General features: G+C 31.2%; 1 protein-coding gene across 1 annotated transcript in view; it reads left to right on the top strand.

Annotated features, from left to right (window-relative positions):
• The window catches only part of Dhc93AB (Dynein heavy chain at 93AB), a 253,302-nt gene that overhangs the window by 60,611 nt on the left and 173,738 nt on the right, over positions 1-18,953 (top strand). The window contains exons 12-21 of the mRNA XM_081751294.1: positions 1,886-2,022; positions 3,469-3,587; positions 3,941-4,136; positions 7,924-8,088; positions 11,156-11,378; positions 12,221-12,298; positions 13,052-13,234; positions 15,447-15,616; positions 16,856-17,078; positions 18,678-18,844. Of these exons, the coding sequence (XP_081607420.1) occupies positions 1,886-2,022; positions 3,469-3,587; positions 3,941-4,136; positions 7,924-8,088; positions 11,156-11,378; positions 12,221-12,298; positions 13,052-13,234; positions 15,447-15,616; positions 16,856-17,078; positions 18,678-18,844 (1,661 nt within the window). The remainder of the gene's footprint in view (positions 1-1,885; positions 2,023-3,468; positions 3,588-3,940; positions 4,137-7,923; positions 8,089-11,155; positions 11,379-12,220; positions 12,299-13,051; positions 13,235-15,446; positions 15,617-16,855; positions 17,079-18,677; positions 18,845-18,953) is intronic.

Below are 18,953 nucleotides of genomic sequence, written 5' to 3'. Positions count from 1 at the left end.
GTTCGCGTTTCTATTTTATACCGTTCATTCATCCATACAAAATATTTTATGAACCTTTTCAGTAAGTTTTTTTGTTACTTTAACTAGTCATCTATTCTACCTTCTTTCCCTCCAACTTTTATATCTGATGTGGTTCCCTATGATTTCCTGATACATGCTATAATATATTAGTAAAATTAAATATAAGCTTTAGTGTAATAACTATGTACGCTTGCTTACTAGCATGGTTGTGGGTTTGGTTTTCAAAAAACGCTGTGTGTGTGTTGGTTTTGGCAAGGTCGTGAGGACACAGGAGAAGCCACTTGTGATGTAGAATATCATTTGACGGTGGCTCAAGAAATCCAGAAGTAATACCCTTTCGAATCGAGGATTCATTATTAATTATGGACAGTGGGACAAGAAATAAAAATGATAAAGTCTTTTTCTTTACTTTTGGTATACATTTTCCCTCCCGTATATTGGTATATATATTTTTCATTTAGTTTATTAAATTATTCTGAAAAATCTGAATATTTTCAAGACAAATATTTTGAAAATAAGAAAAAAGTACATATTAATCAACAATGACAATGAAAAAAGTACCTGTACTACATCTACTGATATTATTTAAGCGTATTTGACATGACTTTTAGGATACGGCTGCATTGGAACTCATTTAAACGTGAATTATAATTTTAGAACATAATTGAGTAGTTTATAAAATCAGATAATTTTAGTTCTGTAACTTATTAATAACTTACTGCTAAAGTATTGGGTACCTTATATGGAAATGCAACTTTTAATTGTATTTAGTACATTTTTGAAAATAATTCGATTAGTACAGACTTGAGTCGTTGATACAAAGAAAAACTTACTTTTGATAGAAAATTCTTACTGAGAAAAGAGTAAATATAAATTAAAACGAATATACTATGCTTACTCTATAATATTATTGTATCATATATATATATATATATATAGATGGATAATTGAATTGTCATTACTTGATAATTGTGATCATTGGAGTCTCTAAATGTCATGACTACTGATGGTAATAATAATAATATAATAATAATAATACTTTCCCATTCTACATGACATTATTAGGTGATAAAAAGTGATTAACTAAACTCCAAGATGGAAATTTAACGTGTACATAATTTAATTGAACAAAATCGAAAACAACTTTCTTTAAAAAATGTTTAAAATTGATTAAATTAGACATATATTTTCTACAAGGTGCTCGTCTCTTTCTTCGTTGATTGGATTTGAATTTAAAAATCACCTCCCACAATAAATTTCGTAAGAATCCTAACAATTTTTATGAAACATAGTGTGTGCTTTTCATTGAGATTTAAGAATTACACCTTTCACTTGGATTAGAATTAGCCCAGGTAAGAGAACGAATTTCCAATAGCTTAAAAATAAAACGATGTTTTACTCACTATGACTGTGAACGTATTATGTGTGTGCTACTACAACCCGCCGAGAACTAGCTACCAGATGGCTCAGTGTGATGAGTAGCCACATTGTCTATTCTTTCCGCTATGATTTCTGGCCTTCGTGAGCACCGGCTACTACTTCTTTATTCAAGCTTATTCCAACATCCCACGACGCTTGCCAAAGGCGAAATTCACCTTGCACTGGGAATCAAACCTGCGACTACGCTTTGAGAAAAAGTAGCTACTAGAATACACGAAAGTTTAGATACTTTTATGATTATATCATCTATAATAATAACACAAAATGTTTTTTCAAAAACTATATCAGTATAAATATTAAATCATAAGAATATATTATTAACATATACTTTTCTACATTTATTTCTCAAGAACTCACTCCTCTAAATGAAACTATGCTAGCCAGTTAAATTGATTTTACTACTTAAGACTCCATTCACTTTCAGCTGGTAGCAATGTTAAGAGAAGTACGATACCTTCAATCTATGGGAAAAGAAAATATTCCGAAAGAAGCCATTGATGTATATGAACGTGCCGAGATATTCAGGAAATACACCTCCCATCTCAATCTTGTGATAGGATGGTAAGTTTAAAATTTGTATAACTGAATAGTTTAATAATTACTGATTAACGTTAACTAATGTCATATAAATAATTATTCTATGTAATAACTTCTTGTTATAGCAAACCGTAACACAATTAATTTAAAAGAAAAAATATATATATTGAGTCCAATGAATTTCTTCTCTGAAACATATATCATTTTATTTTAAAATGTGAAATACATTTCCTATTTATCATTAACCTTTAAACATTATATGGAAACAAACTCATAACAAAATATTATAGAATATTAATATTAGGCTTCAAAACCATTTATTTTCTAAATTATAGTCTCTTGTTTTACAAAAATTCATTGCGTGTTGTGTATTGTAGCTTTTCAAAATTACCATCAAATGATCAATTGATAGAAATCTTGAAAAGTATTATATAAAAATCTATGTATTCTTCAAAAATTGAATTATATATATATGTTAAAACAATTTATCATTCATAATATGAATTAACATGTAATTTCCATAAGAAGTTTCATTTTTCTATGCACACATGTTCTGAAAGCATGCTAAATCGTAGTAAGAAAGTTAAATGAAAGAATGTAATATATATATATATATATATATGTGTGTGTGTGTGTGTGTGTGTGTGTAAATTACATTCTTTCATTAATAATTTAAATTAGATTATTATGATTTTCCTTTTAATATTTCAAGAGCAAAAAGGATTTTATTTTCCGTGTTGAAATTAAGTTGAGGTGTGAAATGATTGAAAAGTGATTGTGAGCGTTTCGCATACAATGTGTGATTATTTAAAATTTGGGAAATGTATTTTAGTTAATTGTAGTAAGAACGAGTAAAATAATTGAAAAGTTAAAAAAAAATTAAGTTAGATTATTGTTTCATTTTTAATATACACCGAAATCTTAAAATTATATTACACAATATTTAATGTAATAAGTCTCCTTCAAGGTATGACATATACAAACTGTTATTAGCATATTTTACTTATTCATTCAATTAAATATATTGTGAATTCTAAATAAATTAATACGCGTAACTTGATACGAAATTATTGCTTTTTAGTTTCATTAATTTTCCTTACTAATGGTTCAAATAGCTTTACTTTTGAGCTAAAGCTAGCTTCTGTTTTTAATCATTAACTTGTTTACCTGCTTTGAATTTGTCTGCCTGGAAAAGGTGTAAAAATATCGTATTTTAGCGTACCTAATATATATATATATATATACATATATACATACATACATACATACATACATACATACATATATATATATATATATATATATATATATATATATATATATATATATATATACTTTTCAATAATTTAAGTTTTCCCTATAAATATGACAAAGCAAGATATGTTCTTAACATGTCATTTGTACTTTTGTCTTTCTTACATTATGAATACTGTAAAAGTAAGAAATGAAATTATCAATTTATAATTTTAGGTACAACACGATTAGAACGAAAACTCATGCTGTGGAGTTCGCTCTTATAGAACAAAAGGTTACTGAAATTGACAATTTAATATCAGAAGCTAAAGAAAAATTGAACTGGAAGTCAGAAGGTATAATTATGTGTTCTTACTTATTGCAAAATGTTTACGGTTATTTTTTAATTTCACTTTTAATAACCTTGATTGTTAAGTAATTATATGCAATGTATGCTGAATAATTTCTTTGGTAGGCAATTTACAGTAATTTAAAGTAAGTCTAGTCCCTAAAATTAGTTATAATATTATTGTATAATTTTATACAACTATTAGTTATTTTTAAGTATTCTATGTTCTTGTAACTTTCAATAGAATTACTAAATTTTAAGTTAATATTGTTTAGAAATTGTGTTGTATTTTGGTGTGATATTTTTAGTTATATGATATAAATATTGAACTATAATGATTTGTCATATTTTTACTTCTAGGAGTTTGGGAACATATTGAGCAGTTGCGTGAATTAGTACAATCATTAAGTAACAAAGTACAAAAGGCTCAACAGAACATTGAAAAGATACAAACGATCATATTAACATGGAGTAAGGTACCGTTGTTTGAGAGAAAGGATGGAAAGAAATACAACTTGCTGTACCTGGAAAATCGATCTGAAAGATTAGAAAAAAGGTATTATATTCTGATAAAAAAAAATGTGATCAACTTGAAACATATTTCAATATATTGATTATGTTTTTAATTTTGAAGTGTAGTAAAATCATATTATTTACTATTATTTTATTTTGACTAAAATATAAATTTGTTTTCATTTACGACAACACAGCTTTTCAACATAATGTGATTTTATTGTGCCTCTTCTAGCACTCGTTTAGGAACTTTAAAGAGTTCGAATTCGATAGTAATTGTGTCATGTGTGTCCTGTGATAAATTAATATTTATGTGAGTTTACTCATGATACTGCTGTCTTTCTTAAACTTGCCATATGAATGTTTATTTCGGTTTTTATTTTTCTTCCATGATTTTCCCTTCTTTAATACTTCGTATCGTACATTATAAGACTAAATTATTTCCAATTAAATTATTTTTCTTAGAATAACGTAATCTAAAGAAATCTTTAGATCTCTTTAGAAATCTAAAGATCTCTTGGATAAAAATAGATATCTCTTTGTATGTTCGTGACTTTACAGACATTATCAAGTTTTGTTGGAACAAACAATCTATATTATTTGACTCAATCATATTAAAAGCGCCGCCTTTACTTTCTAGTTAGAATATTCCAAGTTTGAAAATAGTGAATTAGCTTGTTAATATTAGCTTAACTGATACAAACATTAGCTTAACTGGATGACAAATACAATAAATCGTACTTTCAAATGTCATTATGTCCTATTAAACTTGTTGTTCGCGATTGTGAAAGCACCTATGTTGTTTAGTACTATAGTATTGCATCTGATTGTGAGTGTTCTATGTAAGTTTCTAGGAACTACAAATTTCTAGCTTCTTTTCTATTGAATTTTTACGTACATACTCAAACCGTTTCTTATATATAAAGGCGGAGGAAGAGGATGTGTACCTTCACCTGGAACATCTTGACACAAAATTATGATAGTTTTTAGGACATTTTCAACGTCACATGTTAATAAAGAACATTTCTGATTGTGTCACTTTTCTTATATTTAAGATACGACGTAATACATGTAATATAAAATTTCCTTTGTTACAATCAGCCTTCAACACAACGTATTCTATCTTTTACGCTGTTGGTTTGTTATACTAATATAGGCTCAAAGCTGATAACTGGCATTCTCTATCCTCCGAGAAGAATATACTTTCTGAATTAACAAAATTGTTTTAGAGATTATTTCGAACAAACACACACACACACACACACACACATATATATATATATATATATATATATATATATATATATTTCGGGCAACCTGGAAACAATAATCATATAAGGAACCTTCCAAAGCCATGAGCTGCCAAGAGAGATGGAAAATGAACATTTTGGCTATAGTTCAGAAAACTATGAGACCAATCATAATAGGCTCAAGGTATAGTTACGAATTATAGAAATCATCTGAAACATTTTTGTGAACTAAACGATATGACTAGCCTTACAATACTAATATATTTATTTCAGACAAAATATTTTTAAAAGTCGCTGCTGCTTTCTTCCTCAGTCGCTCCAAGTACGAAAAATGATGAATATACTAACAAACATATTTATTGGTCCATAATTAACATTAAATAAAACGGAAATTATGAAACATTGGCTAACATACTCTAGAAACATCACAAAACTAAAAATAATAAATAAAAACTGAATTTTGTGACATTTTTACAGTATATTGAACAATATACTGTAATTTACATTTAATTTAAAGTAAATTTTGTAATATTTTTACAATATGATGGTAAACATATCAACTTTTGCTTTATTTAGTGTTAATTATAAACTCATAAATGTGTGAGGTTCGTGTATTAGTTTTTTTTTTTTTTTTTTCTTCGGTACTTTAAGCAACTGGGGATGAAAGCAGTAGCGAGTTTCGAAAATATTTTCGCAGGAATAAATACATTGGCACTGTCAGGTTAGTTATATTCTTTACTTAAGAACTAGTAAGCGTTCTATCCATATTTTCATGTTTCAGAACCCAGAGGTATCTACACACGAATTTTATAAAGGAATTTTGGATATGAGGTCTAATTAGATATAAATGATACATTTCAAGTATATGGCACTTGAAGATTGTTCCATTTCTTTGCTAGTCATTTCGAAAGAATAATGTTGCTTTTCGCTAATATTTACAACAAATATTATCTTCAGAGTTTACGAAAGAAAAGCTTCAGATAATAATTACGATTAAATTCCTATCTTAAAATATAGTTTCGTGACTTTGGTAAATGTTGTATTTATTAATTTGTCTCTGTTTAACAGTTAAATTATATATTAAAAAACGTGATGTTTAAGAGTTTGTCAATCATTTTTGTCTAGAAATACGATATAGTATTATAATTGTTAAAGAGCGTGAATGATTGTAATATTAGTAATAGAAAATATTCATGTAGGGAAAACAAAGATTTGAATTCGAATCAATTATCAAGCTATGTATTGTTTGCTGCAACTGGTCAGGAGTAACTGACCGCATTGGTGGTAGTGAATTGTGGAATACTATTTGAACTGTTGTCTTGAATTCGATTCTCTGACATCCTAACGATTAGAAATGCATTTTCCATCATTGTCGACAACTTATAATTTTGGAAGGATGCATTTTCCACTCTATGGTTATTAAGACATTTTTTGGTTCTTTCGAGGTTCTCGACATGATGGTTATCTCCGTATTCGCCATTTTTCTAGCACCTCAGGTATATTACTTTACTAGTATTCCGAAAAAACTAACTGTATGGCTTATGGAACCCGAACGTTCAATGCCGCGTTCACAAAAGCCCTCCATTGACTTCTGTCCTTAGCCAACTGGATCCAGTTTCTATTTTGTATTTCTATTTCTGCGAGATTCATCTTAATATTGTTCTCCCATCTGCGCCTAGTCCTTTCTAATGGTCGTTTTCCGATTGAATTTCCAGTTAAAACTAAAAAGTGTTCCTACTTTCTTCCATTCTGGCTACATGACCTACCATGTTTCGCAGCCATACAGCAGAACAGGCATGACTATCGTTTTATATGTTTAAGCTTCAAACTTCTAGACAGAATTCGCGACGACAAAAGATTTTGAACTGAATAATAACACAAACTCCCTGCTTTCAGTCGACATTTAATTTTTTGGTTTTGGTCTGTTAACATTGATCCTAGATATTTGAAAGTATCTACTTTATCGAAAGTATTATTTGATATTTGGACGCGTCCATAATTTTCAATATTATGATCCCGGAGAACTTTCATGTATTTAGTTTTCTCTGCATATACTTCTAAATTCATGTCCCAGCAAGCGTTCAATAGGACCTCTACATTGCTTTCTATTGTCCTTATATTATTCCATATTATATGCATATCATCAGCATACGCCATAACCTGGTGCATACCATTCAGTTCTAGGCTCTGGTTTATGTTTGATTTTCCTTATAGTGTACTCCAGAAAAAAGTTGAATAATAATGGCGACAATGCGTCTCCTTGTTTCATACCATTTTTGACGTGAAAGCTCGTGGACAAGAATTTCCCTATTCGGAATTTACTTTGGGATTTATCTAAACACATTTTAGTTATTCTAACTAGTTTTTACTAGTATTCACAATAACTAAATATAATTTTCCATTTTGATCTACTTTAGTGCTTCTCCCTCTATAAATTGTGCGCTTCTGCTGTTGTTCATTTTTTTTATTCCTCCATCTTATTTAAACAGTAAATTAGTTCATTTTTTAAACCCATTTCCATTAACACACTATTGTAGCACAATTATTTAGTACAATTAGTTTGTTTATTTTGGTTTGCAGATACGGAGAAATTAAAGAAGCAGCAGAAGAGATTCATAAACTGCTGGAAGAAAATTTGACCTTGTTTGAAGTTGAAGATACGGAAACAAGCGAAATATGGCAAAATTACGTTGACTATGTTGACAGCATTATTAGTGATGGGCTTCTTCGTACGCTTGGATGCAGGTATCTAAGTATAAATAAATTTATATTTGGAAGCGAGAATAATAAATGTTATTTACAATAGTCTAACTCCTACCAATTGATAGTTAAAATAAATTTATCATCATTACACGTCGTAAATAGTAAAACATACAATATTAACACGAATAGCATATTGTTAGTAGGGATGGACAAAACCGTTTTTTTATGAAAACCGGAAACCGGTTTCTAGAAAACGAAACCCGAAAAACCGACATTTCGGTTTTTTTAAAAACCGGTTCGGTTTTTCAATGAAACCGGTTTCGTTTTTTTTTTCAAAAACCGGTTCGGTTTTCGCCGAAACTGGTTTCGGTGAAAACTTTTGGAAAACATATAAAACTATTTCAGCGGGAACGGAATCGGTTTCCGGAGAACAACGAAACACTATTCTGATCAGAAATAGAACAAATTTTGGGAAAAAAACGGAACCGGTTTTGAAGAAAACCGAAACCGGATTTGGTGAAAAACCGAACCGGGTTTGGAGAAAACCGATAACTGGTTTCGGTGAAAAGCGAACCAGTTTTTCTAAAAATCGCAAACCGAAAAACCGGTTTTTGTGCCCACCACTAATTGTTAGTTTAATTCTTAATGGAAGACAGAATAGAGAAATGCTCAGCTCTAGAACAGCAGTACATGTGAATAAATAAATCCATATAAATACACATGAAAAGTAACTGTATTTGTGACTTAATAACAGTTGAACAACCTGACCGATCTCGATCACATTTTCAACATAGATGAGGTTTGGGCCTGGGATATTTTTTTATCATTTCACTTTGACGGTGTAACTTTTGGGAGGGGGAGGGGTGAAATATATGAAAATGATTGAAAATTACCAATATCAGAGTAGAGCGCTTCAGTAATAACAAAATGTGACTGACTAACGGAACATATTATTAACTAACTAACTAACTCTATGGCCTATGGAACCCGGAGGTTCAACGGAGCGTTCACAAAAGCTCTCCACTGACTTCTATCCTTAGCTAACTGCATCCAGTTTCTACTTTGTATTCCTATCTCTGCGAGATCCATCTTAATATTGTCCTCCCATCTGCGCCTAGGTCTTCCTAATGGTCGTTTTCCGATTGGTCTTCCAGTCAAGACTTTCTTCCATTCTAGCTACATGACCTGCCCACCTAAGCCTCCTAGACTTGACGACCCTAACAATGTTGGTTAAACCGTATAAATTATGTAGTTCCTCGTTATGAAGTTTCCGCCATTCCCCATTCCCGTTCCTCTTGGATCCGACCACGTAAGCGACCATGTTTCGCATCCATATAGAACAACAGGCATGATTATCGATTTATATATTTTAAGCTTCAAATTCCTCGACAGAATTCGCGACGACAAGAGATTTTGAACTGAATAGTAACACGAATTCCCTGCTTTTAGTCGACATTTAATTCCTTTAATTTAACGGAACATATTACTAAATTTTCTTATTTTAACCCAGCGAATTGACGCTAGTAGATAAATAAAAATTAAACAAGCAAATCGTAGAAAATCACAATGACAGTTGTCATATTGCATGTTATCAGGTCAACTTTATGTAGTACTATTATTAATATTTCTACATTTAGATACCGTATCTATCATCATTAGATGTCACAAGTACTAGATAGTACTAGTTAAGGCGATTAGATTTTGACAATAATAAAAGGACACTCGGTAAATTGACATAATTTGCAATCTATCTAAGTATAGTGAAGAATGTAAAGGAAAAAATCTGGAAACGGAAGCATCGAATCTACGCGTAACTTTTAATTGTTGACCCACGGGAAGTTAACAAATATCAAAACATAGAATTTACTATGGAAGCATCTGATCGAAAAATATAAAACTTTTTTGCTAATCTTCGAAACCTCTCCAAATAGAGACTGAACTATGGGGCTTAAGAACACATAAAAATTATGCTACAAGCCTAAAAGGAGATAGTTTTGAAAAATGCATCCCGTTTGTACTTTTCTTGCAACACAGGATAACTTTCTCAGAAAAGGAACAATACCGTTAAAACGGGACGTCCTGGTCACCCTACGCTGGTACGCAAACTAAGGAAACCATGTAATACGCGAACATGTGCACACGAAAAATCACACATTTTTAAGTGTGTAAAATTTCACAATAGCCTTCCAGATGAAAGACAATCTGAGAAAAAATACTCTCGTTAACTAACAATTATTGAACAATCGTCGAACAAGCTGCAAAGAATTAATACTCTTACACAGTCAAAGGATGCTTAATAATTCATTGCGACTTCAACTTATAATTAAGTACCTTGCTTCACGTGTATATAAATATTTCATCAGCAATTAGAAATATAATGTATTTATAACAATTTAAATAGAGTAATAAAATGTATATTATTACTACAGTGAAACTTACCTATGTTGGTCATCATCCGTCCCACTGTAAAATGGGTAACTTAGAACAAGTAAGCAACTTACGGAAAATTAGTGTATTTTGAAGCAATAAGTATCATAGATCATAACGTACATGTTTCTACCTGCAATAATGACTGTTTACCTGCATAAATAACTAGTTCTTTTCCCCAGCCTTCGGTTCGATGTACAATATAAGTTAAAAGTGTGCTTAATTAGAAGCTCTAATTGTTTACGTTACACTCTCTTTCTAGTTTGCCCACCAAATAACTTGCGGTTACACAAATATTATTACTCAAATCAAATATGGTTGCGCCTTTGTCCTATTTTGCAATAAAATTAAATGGAAACATTCAGTTATAATTAAATTGTCACAATAGTTTTAAACCTACAAATTGCCTTCATGCTACTGACATCTATTGACAATAGGCAGGCTAGCAACAATTATTAGCGTGACTATTAGGAATTTACCTTGATTTTACTGGCATGTTTGTATTTTATAATAGAATTATAGATGTAAATAATGAATACAAAATGGAAGTGGAAATTTTAACAGTAACAGTTTTTATAACTTACCTTCTTAATAATCTGAAACGAGAAATAGATACTGTGTTTTCAAATACATTATTTCTACTACAAATTCGCTGTTACTTTATGATTGCATTTGTTTATAGCATTGGATATATAGCTGAGAATATGATTCCTACTCAACCCCTTCCACCATTATTTGAGGCTCATCTTGAGCTGATTGAACCGGATGTGGTCTTTGTACCATCGTTGGAATTTGATGAGCCCAATGGTTTTTATAACCTTGTAGAGGGATTGATAAATGACATAATTGTAATGAGTAGTATTATTCCACGTGTAGCAAAACACAAAGGCAAACCTAATTACCAAGTAAGTAACATTTACTGTTTATCACAATTTTACTTACTATAGTTCTGACATTAAGATATTCAATGTATTATTTTCTTGTAGGGAGTTTCACATGAAAAGAAAATACTGTACGCATAGCTAATCTTATAATTATTTCGGATCCTATTACATCTTCAAGGCAATATGAAACTTTTTGTAATTGTTTGTAATAGAAGAGTAAACACTTATGCTATGGACAAATCAAACCAATCTTGTATCTCTAATAAATTAAATATAGGGGAAATTAAATAACATATATTATTTATTTCACTCAAAACTCATAATCATAGTCACAACATAATGACTTAATTTAATTAATATGACTTAGTAATTCTTGCATTTTACTTAGGAACCTTAGTCAAACTGAAAGATAGACTTTTTAAAAAAAAAAAAAAACATGAACATATTGATTCAAGTGAGTCATCTTGTTTTAGCTGAATGAAAGTATGACCACAAGGATAAGAACATAATTTGTAGCTCAAAAGTTTAAAACAATTTAACTTTTCTTTTTAAAGTTACCCTTTAGCTTCTATGATGGACTAGTCATAATGGACTGCCCATTAATGTTAACTATTTTATTTCTTGCTACTCCTCAATTTTTACTCATATGACATGAAAAAATTATTTTAAAAAATTGGATTAACCAAATTAATAGATCTAATTTTGTTGCTACTGATTTGAATCTATAATTTGTACCAATAGATGTAATTTTATTGCTATTAATTTGAATTACCTAAACTTTCGTTGGGAACATTGATTTTTAATAAATATTCATTTTCATTTTACAAAGTGGTGAAATATTATTTCTTTCTTATTTCTCGTAGGAGGATATGGAAAATGAAAGCGAACTTAAAGAAATGAAATCAGAAATATTGGATAGAGTGAAAACAGTAATGGATGAAGTAAGTGTCTTCAAGTACTTCTGTTATCTAACACTTTGAATAGGATGGAGGAATAACACTATTGAAAATATCAGTTGCAGAATATATTAAGATTTTTGGAAAGATAAAACTCATTATCATTTTTTTTCTAGGGTGGGACATTTATTATTATCGGACACTCTTCCAGGTTTACATGATACAGTGAAAGCATATATCTCCTGATGTGAATTCAAACGGGACCATATAACGAAACAAGGATGCAAATTTAAACACCATCTTGTGTTATATATCGTATTAATTGTGATATAGATCAGAATAAATAGTAGACTAATGTCTAAAAATGGATGATACTAGTTCACATAAAACTTTCCACTATGCTAGTATGGTATTTAAAGCAAGTCTAGCGAGTTTCTACCATTCGGCTCAATCAAGATTTAAGAGTTTGTCTATTTCACGATAATTCTAGTAAAATTTATCCGATTTTAATTAAAATTCGTTTGTTTCTTCCTCCGACTTTCAAAATAGAAATGTGATGTATCAATGATGCACTTAAAGATGCACTTAAAAATGCATTTTCATCTACTGTGATAAGGATATAACTGAAGGTTAAAACAAAATCACACTCATGTCTGCGGCATGTTTCCATTTCAATTTAAACGTTTTATACTCAATATGTGCTCTTTGTAAGCGAAATCTTGAATCAAAATTCACACGTTCATTTGTTTTCATTTTATATCTTATACAATGTATAAACTATTTTTTTCTGCTTTCCAGGCCCATGATTACGTACGTAACTTTGAGGATTACGCATATCTTTGGTTAGATGATCGCCAGATGTTTCTTCAGCAATTTCTTCTGTATGGACGTCAATTAGACCCAGATGAGTGTGAACGTATCATGTGTGGGGATAATGGACCAGACGAAACACCACCAACAATGGATCAGTTTAAAGAACAGGTAATTGATAAATTTAATTGAGTCCCCAAGAATGAAGATGTGGTCTAGCAACTGCTTTCTTTACATATAGAATAATTTATATAAAATTGAAAATAACTATGTTTGTGACTCTAAATCTCCTGAACCGCCCGATCGATCTCGATCAAATTTGTAACATGAATGAGGTTCAGTCCTGGGATCGTTTTTATGATTTAAATTTGACGGAGCAATGTAGGGGAGGAAAAGGAGGGGATATATATATATATATATATATATATATAAATCAATTTATATAAGACTGACAGTGACTATTTTTGTAACTTAACAACTCTTGAACTATCCGAACGATCTCAATCAAATTTTGAAGGTTCATGAGGTTTGGATCTGGAAAAATTTTTGTAATTTCAGTTTAACGGTAGATCCTCGGGGAGAGGGAGGGGGGGCACGTATAAATAAAAACTAATAAAACCTAATAACTTTTGAACCACCCAACCAATCTCGATCAAATTTTCAACATATATCAGGGTCGGACCTTGGGTGTTTTCTTTCTTTTCACTTTGACGAGCCAACCTAGGGGAGGGGGAAATATATATGTAAAAAAGAGTTAAAATTAAAATGATTGCCTTTGTGACTTCATCACTCTTGAACCACCCGACCGATCTCAATCAAATTTTCAACATACATGAGTTTAGGGACAGGTATTGCTTTAGGCTATTCACCTTGACGATGCAACGTAGAGTTGGGGAGGGGGAGAGAAATTTAAAAATGATCAAAAATGACCAATATTAGTGTTGAATCCATAGTTTTCGAGGTTGATGAGAGAAACAGTGACACTTCTGATGCTGTTTCAATCCAAGTTCAGCCCTGATAGTTGGGAAAGGGGAGGGTACAACGTTGGGGAGGGGGATAAACATTTAAAAATGATCGAAAATGACTAATATTAGTGTTGAATCCATATTTTTAGGAGTAGCTGAGATTAACAGTGACAATTCTAATGCCGTGTTCCGCCGCACGGAGGAGGGGAAGGGGAGCTGTGTATACATAAGGGGAGGGGGAGAGAAATTTAAAAATGATCAAAAGTGACCAATATTAGTGTTGAATCCATAGTTTTGGGGGTCGATGAGAGAAACAGTGACACTTCTGATGCTGTTTCAATCCAAGTTCAGCCCTGATAGTTGGGGAGGGGGAGGGTAAACGTAGGGGAGGGGGATAAATATTTTACAATGATCGAAAATGACTAATATTAGTGTCGAATCTATAGTTTTAGGAGTAGCTGAGATTAACAGTGACATTCTGATGCCGTGTGTCGCAGCATGGAGGAGGGGAGCGGAGCTATATATAATAATAATAATCGAAAATGACCAATATTACTGTCTAATCCATAGTTTTCCGGATCATTCGGATTAACAGTGACATTTCCGATCCTTTTTAAATCCAAAATCAGCCCCGCCACTTGGGGGAGAAGGAGGAAGAGATATTTAAAAATGATCGAAAATGACCGATATTAGTGCTGAATCCACATTTTTTGGGAGGCTGAGATAACGGTGACACTTCCAATGCCATGGCCCGCAATATGTGGGAGGGAGAAATAATGTGTATAAATGATCGAAAATGACCAATATTAGTGTCGAATCCATGGTTTTCGAGGTCGCCGAAATGATCAATGATCTTTCCGATGCTGCTTAAATTGATGCCATTAAAAACGAAAACAGTATATTTCACGGGTACTAAACGCATGAGATACGGAGCTGTGTATTTAAATTTTCATTTCAACCCAGCTAAACGGGAAATATATGCTAGTAAATAAACAAACAAATAAATAAATAAATAAATAAATAAATAAATAAATAAAAGAGGGGGAGGAATCTTACAGGCCCCCTTGAATTTTGATAACGTATATTATTAACGTTATTTTTTTATTAGAGCGTTTCCCACTGAATACCAAATTCCATAATTAGTTTCAAATTGTAATATAAGTATGTTACTTGAAAGAACAATAACTCGCACACCTTAACATCTAAGTCTTACTATAGAATTCTTCTGTCTAATTGCCTTTCTACTTTCTAAGCGATGCACACATTGACTATAGTGCTAATGAATACTGTTTACTATAAGAACCAATTCTTGTTAAACACATTTATTTTACTTAATGTTTAATATTTGTTCTGACTTTAGCTTAATTTTCCTAAAGCATTTATTATGAATTATTATAAATCATTTTCCTTATTTTCAGGTGGACAGTTACGAAAATTTGTATCTGGAAGTAGATAAAATGGATGAAACGAAAATATTTAGTTCATGGTTTCAAGTTAGTATTCGCCCTTTCAAACAAGCCCTCTTGAACACTATTAGGAAGTGGGGCAATATGTTCAAACAACATTTAGTTGAGCACGTTACTACCAGGTATGCATTGTAATAGGTCACTCTGGCTCTATTCCTGATTACATATTTTCCATATCATTATTCTAATTAAAGTATATATTAACAAATAATTATTTTATATGCATCAATCTTATATTTCTGTTCTAGAAACCATTTACGTTTAGAGAAAATATTTTTATTTCCCTACTTTTAACTACTTTTATAGGAAGTTAACAATATTTATCATAAACTTTTTCAGTCAGCTGAAGAGAAAGGACAAGAGGGAGTGTAGTTTTGCAGTTCCGTTAGGTCTCTCTCTTTTCTGTTAGATGGTGAAGATTACGCCACAGACAGGAGATTATATAAGGAGATTTCAAAATTCTACCCGATGAATGGCTGCAAAAAGCTGATAACTAAATACCAGTGCAGTTGTTACTTTGGCTAACGCAGTAAAACTAATGCTGCTAGTACAACCTCCATTTGAAAGAGATGTTAAGCTCTTCATATCATCAATAAATATAGAAGTCTAGTTGACAGGGTACGTTCCCTGAAAGTTAGAGTTTAATAAATGCTGTCTTATTTCAGAGACAGTAGTATGTGCGTTAAGGTAGGATAGATTATTTCCTTTTAATAGGCTTTTATTAAAGGATGCACATAATAGGAATTATTGTTGTAATTGAAATTCTACTCCATAAAGGATACCGGACTTTGCGTTTCGTCTACAGATTTTTCATGAGCTCTATTGAAATCTAGTTCTTTGACAAGGCTAGCAGTACATAAGTTCTATTTTGGACTCAGTGTACTGAGTTCATGTCTCGTTGTGGAAGATAGATGTTAATACAGGTTGTCTGGTAGAGTAATGTGTCCATGCTCTCCGACCGGGAATCGAACCCAGCAACCCATATACCAAAGGTACGCGTAAACCAGCGGAGAAGACACTGGCAACTTAGAGGCAGCTAGCACAGATATGCACTTCCACCAACTGCTATAGTTTGACTGAGCACGTTATAGTTACGAAACTTCTAGAGATTTCTGATACAAGGATGTAGTTTATTCTCGAGCAGAGAGATGGCGCGAAAAGCTATTATTATGAGCCAGAGATGTAAGCACTGGTATTTATTAAACTCCTTGTACAATTCTAGACATTTTTGGGTGTCATTTTCGTTGATGCTTCTATTCCGTTCACTAAAAATCTGAATTTTTATTACCTTCGATTAAGTTATTCATGTATTCATTCCCTTAATTATGTTAGTAGTTCACCACCATATATTGTATTTGCAGCTTATCTGAACTTGCTGAATTTATTCGAGAAGCAGACGAAGGACTTCTGCAACCTGTAGAAGAAGGTGACTATAATGCGCTTGTAAGTGTAATGGGTTATCTACTGGATGTCAAAGAAAGACAGGTGGCAACAGATGAAATGTTCGAACCGCTGAAAGAGACGATAGATTTGTTGAAACATTATGACCAAGAACTTCCGGAGGAAGTCCATGTCCTCCTACAAGTAAGTACCGTATTTGTCGGCGTATAAAGACGCATTTATGTTTCCTTCGAGAATAAGTCCAAAAATGAAGTGTTTTCCACACCGATACAGAGATTTTTATTATTTCAATTTCAACAGGAATTCTTTATTTTGTATTGTTTGATGTCTTTCTTGTTTTCTTATAGCGTTCCACAACATTACAGCTAACAGTTCAGTGACTCTTAGATACAATCATTTTGCTTGCTGTTTCATAGTATATACTATGTATACTTTTCACTGGACACACATGCGCTATAAACATTCTCAGACGTATATGCGGTTCTACATTTAGTTCAGCATTTTTTTTTCTCCATGTGCATTTGTTGCTAAAATATCTCTTTGTGTTTAAAATTAAAAAAAAAATATCTTTGTAATATGTAATATGCAGTTAATTTTTTTCTTAAAATTAAATACTGAAAATGGGATATCTTATATGGAGAGACGCCTTACGTGTCAGCAAACACATTATATTCTTTTTATTTTTTATTTATTTATTATTATTTATTTTTTTTAACTTCTGCTGAAATGATAAAGATTCTTTGCTCATCCGAATTGATTTAGAGACGAAACAAACTTGAAATAACTGAATAGCTATTGTATCTTCTACTAAGATAAAGGTACATGATACGGGGAAATGAGACAAGATACTTGACTCTTTTAAGTTGAATTAATGATGCTACAAGTTGTTGATGATAATACTTTCCATGGTTGAAAATGATGCAAACACTTTGGGAGTTTAGTTTGACATTAAAAATTGTGGAGAGGGCCATGCTGCTACTGTTCAGCTGTGTATTCTAACAAACTCTGGAAGGCTACTTATAAGAGTTTTGTATATAAGTAGTTTAGTTAATATAAGATAAAGTCTCTTGTATTTATTTAAGTACCAAGAATCAGTCAATTTACAAATTAGACACAAAAGACAGATCTAGATAAGTCAATCTGTTAACAGAAAATGTGAAGTAAGCAAAAGCTTCATTCTGAAAGAAAGCTGATTTCAAGAGATGACTGCTAAAAGTTCTAGTGATAAAGGAAATAGTTCTGTTTTGTTTATCAGAAAATATGTTAATTAAACAAGAAAATATGACTTTTAAAATATGAACACTTTAACTTTCATCCGTCCATATAATACACATATTTTCTTAACGAAGACAATATCTACTATATCATTAATTATAATAGAAACAGAATATTTCTAATCTCTTCATTCATGATCTTTTGTTCTCAAATGTTAAAACGATACTAAATATGAATTTTTTTCAGGTAGATTCGAAGAATTGTTTCTTAAAAACCTGTAACTTGTAGCTTAAGTACACAGAGAAACATATTTGAAGACCAAATATTTTCACAAAAATTGAGAAAGGCATGAGAGTTTAAGTGTTAATTGCAGACTGAAGAAGGTTAACATTCAAACTAAATAAATCTTTAAATAGCAAAATTCTCTTACAAACATATATTATACTTATCTTACACATTCTTGTAAGTATTTTTTTTTTAATTATGGGTATGGATAAATATAATTGTAAAAATTGTATAAACTGTCAGTGAACTAGAGTTGAAAAATTCAAATCAAATGTTTTACAGGAACTACCCGAACAATGGAATAACACGAAGAAAATTGCTATAACTGTCAAACAACATGTAGCGCCTTTACAAGCAAATGAGGTGACTAAGATTCGTAACAAGATTACTGAATTTGACAATGAACAGAATAAATATAGAGAAAATTTCAAGAAATCTGAATTCTTCAAGTAAGTATCACAATTGAATGTAGTGTGTACTCCAAATTCTGTTATATTACAACACTAATATACATGTTGATCTATCAATTAATATCCTTAATTATTATCTATAAATTAT

This window comes from Thermobia domestica, chromosome 3 (genome assembly GCF_964235325.1).
Source record: "Thermobia domestica chromosome 3, izTheDome1.hap1.1, whole genome shotgun sequence".
In the NCBI taxonomy this organism is placed as follows: Eukaryota; Metazoa; Arthropoda; class Insecta; order Zygentoma; family Lepismatidae; genus Thermobia; species Thermobia domestica.
Note: the sequence above shows the minus strand (reverse complement) of the source record. Positions and strands in the feature narration are given on the sequence as shown.